The following is a 7947-nucleotide window of genomic DNA, read 5'->3' on the forward strand; positions in this document are numbered from 1 at the left end:
GTTACGCCTGCTCTATGTTCGATACAAGAACATTGACAAAAATAAAACATCCCATTAAACCTAAGAAAATAAAATCTTCTAACGCGAGTAAGACTAAACTTTTATATATTAAAAGAAAGGCCAAGTTACTCTAACTCGAGCGTCAACGTCGGATACAAGCACATATCTTACATGGATATGTGTAAATTTTTCCCAAGGTATTCTGTATTTTTGGGAGGACCTTGAAGGGCCATATCCCCGAACCGATATCAAAATATGTGTTGAACATGGATAATGCGTACATGTATTGCAAGAAAAGTAATGAGCCAGAATAACATAGACGAAGAAAAAAAAACTAAAAAAAAAAATGAATTACCATCTCTAAATGCATCTATTGCTTCATTTGCCACAATATTCAACTTAATCCCAAGCAGATTTTAGTGTTCTTCACATGGCATTGGTTCTTTTCTTCATCTTCAAATACTGAACTTCTCAACCTGACTATTATGTCCAACATTATCATCCACCTTTGATAACTCGGCTGCTTCCTCGACTGAAATATCTGCATCAACATCACCCACTACACCAGCAAATTGAGATTCTTCGATATCTAAATCCTTATCTGCAGTTTTATCATCTTCAAAATCACTTCCATCAGAGCTGCTATCATTTTCCGGGGTTTGAGGGGACTCACCACCTTCAGTTTCATCAAGCTTCATATCTGCTTCAGCCATTCCGACATCCATCTCGGGAACTTGTTGTGGTAGTGGGAGTGCATTGCCTAAAACTTGACCGGTCCTTAATTTTTCCCTATAATCCTCCATCTCAACTCGATATCGTTCTTTATCTTCGAGAGCTTTTTCCTGATAAACCTGAATGTAGGATAAAAGACCATAAAAACAATACGAGTTAAGAAACAGATTGTAAAAGAGAGAACAGAGTGGTATTATGGAATACAACATAGCTCTTACAGATTTTTCAGGTTCGGTTAACTTGTTCCATTGTTCACCAATCATTCTACTGATTTCTCGGTCTTGTCCAGGGTGAAGTGGTTTCAATCTAGCATGTTGCTCAGCAAAAAAGAAATTATATCCACTCCTGTTTGGTTTTGGATGAGCGGGATCCCTCCGTTTTATCTCGGATTTTTTCCGGCGTCTTCTGCGTTGGACACCTGATGTAGCATGTGGAGTCACACTCTGGCTGGAAAATGCACCATAGCAGTGTGGCACTTCAGGTGCTGCATCATCTGAAGCCTGATAAAGGACACCTTTTAGCTTCTCTGAGCCAATAGTGACTGTGACAAGATAGCCACTCTCAAATTTACCGTCAATGACACCAATCACCGGAGAGCCTGCAGTTGTTGATTGCCTTGCTGCTGTAATAAGCTAAAACACATTATCATAATGGACAAAATCATGACACTGTACAAGGATAGAGAATTACAATGGCATTATGTGAAAAATAAACAAATAACTGCAAATATTATGAGTAGAAGTATGAATCTTATATAATTGCTGAAAAACATATTTGTTACTTGAATCTATGTTGCTCCAACTCATTACTTTTTCTTAAAATACCTGTGCCTAGCACTCATACAGACATGAGTATGGGGATATCATCCTCCAAGGTCCCACCAAATACATGAAAAAATGGAAAATGAAAAATAGAACATAACCGTGTCAATCACATACCCTATCTAACACACACCTAGATTCAAGAACAGAAACTTGAATAACACCAAATACATGAGAAGAAACTTTGAACATAACCGTCTCAAACACATACCTTATCCGACACTCACTCATCCAAATAATAATATAAACTCATATAAGTTTTAAAATAGCCAAATCTACGAACAGAACACCAAATTATCTACAATATATTCACTAGATAGCTGCTGCAAAGTAACCAATGACTTCCAGTCGATGGAGTAAAAAAACATTGAAAAATTTAATAAAATCCATTTCCGATATATTTGATCAATGAAAGAACAGTTGAGAATGCACAGATCGTTTATGGAACAGAAGGGAAGAGAGAGCGAGGAAAGGGAAACGATCACCAGCATTACGGAGAGAAAATAATATGGTATCATTCAAAATGGAAAACTTTGAAGGCACCTGCAGGTGAATCGGCAATATTTACTCTTGGTTGCTGGACGGCGGCTGCATGAACATCAATGACTGGCCGTATGGGTCCTTGAGTATGAATCTGTGTAATGGATTGGCTCCTGAAGGGATCTGCATAAAGCAGATCATCATATAATATTAAGAACAGTACACTGACATCTATTTGAGAAGAGTTGAGTTCTCAATTTGCATACCAGAAGAAACAGGGACCCAACCACGGGCTTTAAAGAAGTAGATTTGCTCATAGTGATGAAGCAGCGAAAGATAGTATTTCCGAAGCACAAAAGATGCATTTGTAGCAGTTGACGGGAAGTTGAAAATCGCAGTCACTTCCTTCCATCTTCGCTCTTTTATAATCTGCAAGCTCAGGATTTGACACATGATTAGTGGCATTACATTTTATAGATCTTGGAGTCTTGAGTTAGCAAATGATTTCAAAATATAACTGCGACCAATATTTTTCAAAGAAGATGGCACCAGTCAGACTAGTCAAAAGCAGTGTTGTCAAAGCGTGCACCTAGTTGTGCCTGTGCCTTAGTGTTACAATAAGAGTGCTTCAGACCCATTCAAGTGAGGCTCATTAGATCAGGTGCATGGCTGATGTGCCTAGACTCAGTTTTTCCAAAGGCAATAGGCATAAAAAAAGCCCGCCTGATTGAAGTTCTCGTTAACTTTTTTTCACCTTTTTTCATTTTTTATGCCTTTACTAGTAAGAAAGGGATACTAACAAACTCTATACTTCTCAATATTTGAGCATTCAACAACAAGCATTAACCATAAGGATTTCATGCATATTGATTATTGACCAATAAAGGAAATGCAGGTTTTGTAGATAAACTAGACCAGACTTTAGAGTTTACTATATATCTTAAGCTTTATATGCATATATACACACAAAAAACTCTTACACATACATATATTGCGTTTTACATCACTCAGGCAAGCATATTTTTTCGTCTCAAGCCTGAGGCAATGTCAGGGTTCTAGCATTTAAAGTGCACCTTGCACCCTTGACACGCTGGTCAAAAGAGTCTCTCGTGTATGAACTGGATTTGGCATAATGTAAGTGGCAACATTGAACACATATGGAATTTGTTAACTGTTTGAGGATCTCAACAACACTAGACGAGGAGGAAAGAAACTCAGAACAATTAGGTGTATATCACCTTACCTTCTCGATGCCACCACGAGATGTTACCTCGACAAAAAGTTTGTGCAAATCCAACTCCTTTCCTCCAATGATGGGTATCCTATATTGGATTAGAGTAAGAAGAAATTATTAAAATTTAGATTGAGAAGTACGATTAAGAACATACTGTCGAAAATATATAATTCTACGGACAATGTATCAACAAAACAAGCATAAGGGGAACTATGCTCATGCCAGCATCAAATCACAAAGACAGAGACACCTAGCTTAAAACTACCAATATCTAAAAATAAAGGCTGTTTTCGAGAAGAGCCACAAGGTATTTCAGTTTCCATTTCCACAACTGTTAAAAAGAAAAAAATCATTCTAGCTTAAAACTACCAAAAAGCATACTCAACTTGGTATGCATTCAGTCAGAAAATAAAGAACTATACATGTGCAGATGGAGGTCTTTTTCTCTCCACTTCTATAACCAATTCCAATGAACACTTTGGAAAACCTGAAAAGAAAACCGAACCCGAGTCTGAAGAGGGAGGAAAAATAAGTGTCCAGCAATAATTTTCCCCAATATTAAGAAGAATAGTAGAAACTTAAATTGTAATTCAAAGAATATGCGCTGTTCTCTACGGGCAAAACAAAAAAAATGTGTCACTAGACCTTTACATAGTTTTTGAACGATAAGATAAGAGCAAAATACAACTAAAATCATGGTTCTATCATAAGTTAAGGTTCTAAAGAAACTGCCAAGAACGGATGACTTGATATCAAATCCCAGATATTAATGTACTAAAAATGTAATTACTGCTCAAGTGACTATTCCTCAGCAATAACACAAGACCTTAGCAAGCATCATCAGTTAAGGAACATGTCACCTATGTTGCTCCAACTCTTCATTATTTTGAAGTACCCATATCTGGCACTCGTGTCTAACACATTTTCAGACATAGGCATGGGAACATGGCCCTCCAAATACATGGGAAAACTTAGAAAAATTAAGCATACCCATATCTCACACTAACACCCAAGTCCAAGTTACATAGCATGCCACATTTTCTTCCAATGTAGGCTAGACAATCTCTAACCAGAAGCATAGAACACAGTTTTTAATTACAAAAGAGAGTAAATAAGTTATCCTGCAATTATAAACCAAAGACGTAATGCTGTAAAACATTTGCTGGTCTATAATCCTACACCAACATAGTAACTTATTCAATGATAAAGAAGGATCATAAAGTGTGTGTGTATATATAATGCTGTACATAACAGAAATAAATGTATCTGGGAATCTAGATAGTAGAATCGGATGTAAGCATTAGATATTCAAGTAGACATAAATGGAAATTTAAATGCTACTGCATACTATATGCAGACTTAGGAAACAAAAAGCATCAAGAGACAGGATGTAACACTTTTACGGTCATGTTGCATTTTCCACAGTTACAAACATAATGAATGCTTTAATGGTTACTTGGGGTGAATATAGACAGATTAATACCGTAAAAAAATTGCTGGTGTCTAATCTTACACCACCAACATAGTAACTTATTCATGAACAATAAAATAAACAAGATCAAAGTGTATATGTATACATATAATGATGTACATAACAGGAAATAAATTATATGGAATCTGGATAGAGCATTGGATATCAGATATACTTGTTGACATATAAGGGCATATAAATGCTATTTCATACTTTCAAGTAAACTTAGGAAGCAAAGCCATCAAGAGACAGACTTTTATCACATTTTCGGTCACATTGCATTTATCAGTAAAAAAACCTGACAGGGGAAAGCATCGAAACCACAAAATAGCAGCCTAACATTGCTGCTATTGAAATGAAGAAACTTACATGAACTTAGTTCCCATAGTAGCATGGAGCTTCTCCAAAGTAGAGAGAAAAAGCTTTGGACAAGCTGCAACATCTTCATATCTTGCAAGAGGTGGAGGATATGGATTGTAATTAGATGATGGTTCTTTCATAGGCATTACAGTCTGCTTTGCAAAAGAAGTTGATGCCATTGCTAATTCTTTCTTAATATTCCAACCTTGACCAGTCCTTCACTGCTCACCCACCAAGAAATCAACCATTAACTGTCTCTTTTTCCAGCTTTATAGACTTATAATGAAAGCGAAAAAGAGTAGCAAACAAAATAAAAAGAGCTGAAAATATACAGAAACACTGTACATTTGAATTAAAAAAGCATGCTTATAAGCAAGAAAGGAAGTCAAAGAAGCCCCGCCAAGCCAAAAAAATAAAAAAAAGACAATCCAAAAAGAGAAAATATAGAAATTAAGGCATACCAATGTCAAGGAAAAAAAAAAAAAACCTCATTAAATAGAATATAAAAAATGAATATTTGTTTTAAAAAAATGAGACCATAACCTGCAGGTAACAGCAGATGAGAATATGAACAACCTCAGTTGATATAATATAATAACTCCCCAGTAACAAAGGAGAGGTACAAAATTCAACAAAATCAAGCTGTACAGAATGTCTATAACAGCCATAAATTAGGATTTGAATGAAACAGCACAGCAAAAGAATCACCAAAAGTTCCAAACTTTTCTCTTATATACTCTTATGTCTAAACTCTACAGTCTAGAAAAAGGGGACACCCGTACCACATCAATAAATACCCAAAAAGGGAAAAATAATTCTCATTTCTTATCAGAACGCAGAGTTTTCATTCCTCCTGACATTCTAAAGATACATTGATATCGATTGGGTTTGGGTACTTTACAAATGGAGATATATATATGTCATAGACATATATATATATATATATATATATATATATATTATATGCATTCATATATTCATCTAACAATGTCAACTTTTTTTGCCTGTCTCTTTCATCTGACACTGTTTCAGATCAAACTTTTACAAGATACATGGATAATGGATTCTTATAAAACTGTAGTGCCCTTCAATGGCATCCATCTTAGAACAAAATTAATCAGAAAGAATGAGGTATAACTCCAAAAGAGACAAAATCTTACCAGTGCTTAAACAACCCATTAAAGCATTAACCTTGAATTTCCAAGAAATCAAAGAAAAAAATTACTTCTTTTTCCCAACTATTAAAAATGCAAAGCACTGTTTCATAACTATATTTTGTTTATTTTATTTTTCTTTTTAATGATGTTTGTTTATGTATTTATATTCTTTATTTTATAAATAGTTAATGTTTCCAAATAAAATTAATTAAATAAAGCATAAAGAATAGAAATCCCAGATGAAGAAATAAAACGATAAGCAAAATAATTAAAAAAAAAACTTACCTTAGAAATGAGAGAGAAAGAATGGGAAAAATGAAATGAAATTAAAGAAGAAGTTTAAAACTATAACCCTTAATTATAACCCAAAAATAAGGGTAATTATATGTTCAAAAAATAAGGTAATTAATAGTATTTATTGTTTCCTTTTTTTAATTATTTTTAAAGGTTAATACGTAAATTTTGAAATCATAAATATTTTATTATAATTTTCTTTCATTGTTGATTCGTGGTGATACTCGTGAGAGAAAATTAAATTAACCCACATGTCAAAAGACAAAATACACCCTTATTTTGCCCCCACTTGAGCTATACTCTGATGGTAGTTTTGGTATTTAGCTTACGGAGAAAACTAAAAAGTGCATATTAAATACTTATAGTTAATATTGAATAAGAATTCCTTCCTTCAAAAATTAGAAGAATAAGGATCATAAATCTGATGGCAAAAAACAAAGCGTATAAATCTTATCATTCATAAGCAAGCTCCTTGCTTCAATAGTATAATTGTATTTTTAGTGTTTGTTTAATATATTTAATATAAATAATTTAATCTAATAGCGTTTACTCGAAAATTATAAATTTTAGGCACCATTCAAAACTTAAAATTTTAAAAATATTTATTTTTCTGAAAAAGTTAATATTTTCTAATATTTGGATGAATCTATATAAAATATTTTTATTGTTTGTGATTTCGAAAATATTTTATAAAAGTTGTTTTCAATTAAACAAACATACATTTGAGATTTATAATAAGTAGTGAATTGATAACAAAGTGATATTAAGATGAAATTATAGTAAATAATTAATTTTCATGATGTTAAGGATTAAATTGTAAACTTTATGAAATTTATAATTGAAACTAGATAAATGATATGCATGAAAATTTGTTATGTGAAATAAGATATTATAATGAATTATTTGATTAAAGTGCTTATATGGTGAAAAATAAATTACATGATAATAGGGACTAAATTGAAAAATGTACTACATGATAATAGGGACTAAATTGAAAAATGTACAAAAGTTTAAGTATGAAATAATTTAATATATGAATAAAAATTATGATAAAAGTTTAATGAATGTGTTATGAGATGATAAAATATGTATAAAGTATTGTAAAAGTAAAATTGTGGAAAAATATGGAATTTTATGATGACAATGATTAAATTGTTAAACTTGAGAAAATATGTGGATGGAATAATAGAAGTGAAATACATAGAAATTCGATCTTTGAAACCAGATTTTTAGATGAATTATGTGATTAAAGTGTAACAAAAAAATTGATTTAATATGATTAATTAGTAAAAATTGATTTTTTTACGATAAAAAAAGGACTAAATTGATAAATTATGAAAGCTTATAAAAAAATATTTGATAAGTGAAGAATGTATTAGAGAACGTAACATCTTGGTG

General features: G+C 32.6%; 1 protein-coding gene across 1 annotated transcript; it reads right to left on the reverse strand.

Annotated features, from left to right (window-relative positions):
- Window positions 1-88: 88 nt before the first annotated feature.
- On the reverse strand, window positions 89-6749 carry LOC108475570 (high mobility group B protein 15-like). The gene is made up of 7 exons (XM_053026168.1): window positions 6541-6749; window positions 5108-5319; window positions 3277-3355; window positions 2300-2462; window positions 2097-2216; window positions 951-1354; window positions 89-851 (listed from the first exon to the last, which is right to left on the reverse strand). Exons 2-7 carry the CDS (start codon window positions 5275-5277, stop codon window positions 456-458), a joined length of 1332 nt encoding a protein of 443 aa, XP_052882128.1. The 5' UTR covers window positions 5278-5319; window positions 6541-6749; the 3' UTR covers window positions 89-455.
- Window positions 6750-7947: the final 1198 nt, after the last annotated feature.

The sequence above is a fragment of the Gossypium arboreum genome, chromosome 3, assembly GCF_025698485.1.
Source record: "Gossypium arboreum isolate Shixiya-1 chromosome 3, ASM2569848v2, whole genome shotgun sequence".
Classification (NCBI taxonomy): Eukaryota; Viridiplantae; Streptophyta; class Magnoliopsida; order Malvales; family Malvaceae; genus Gossypium; species Gossypium arboreum.

Excerpts from the sequence above, each read along its gene's own strand:
- LOC108475570 (XM_053026168.1), bottom strand. The coding sequence starts at position 5,277 with ATGGCATCAACTTCTTTTGCAAAGCAGACTGTAATGCCTATGAAAGAA. Across the intron at positions 3,356-5,107 it reads ACTATGGGAACTAAGTTCAT|GATACCCATCATTGGAGGAA; the intron begins GTAAGTTTCTTC and ends AATCCAATATAG. Across the intron at positions 852-950 it reads TAACCGAACCTGAAAAATCT|GTTTATCAGGAAAAAGCTCT; the intron begins GTAAGAGCTATG and ends TCCTACATTCAG.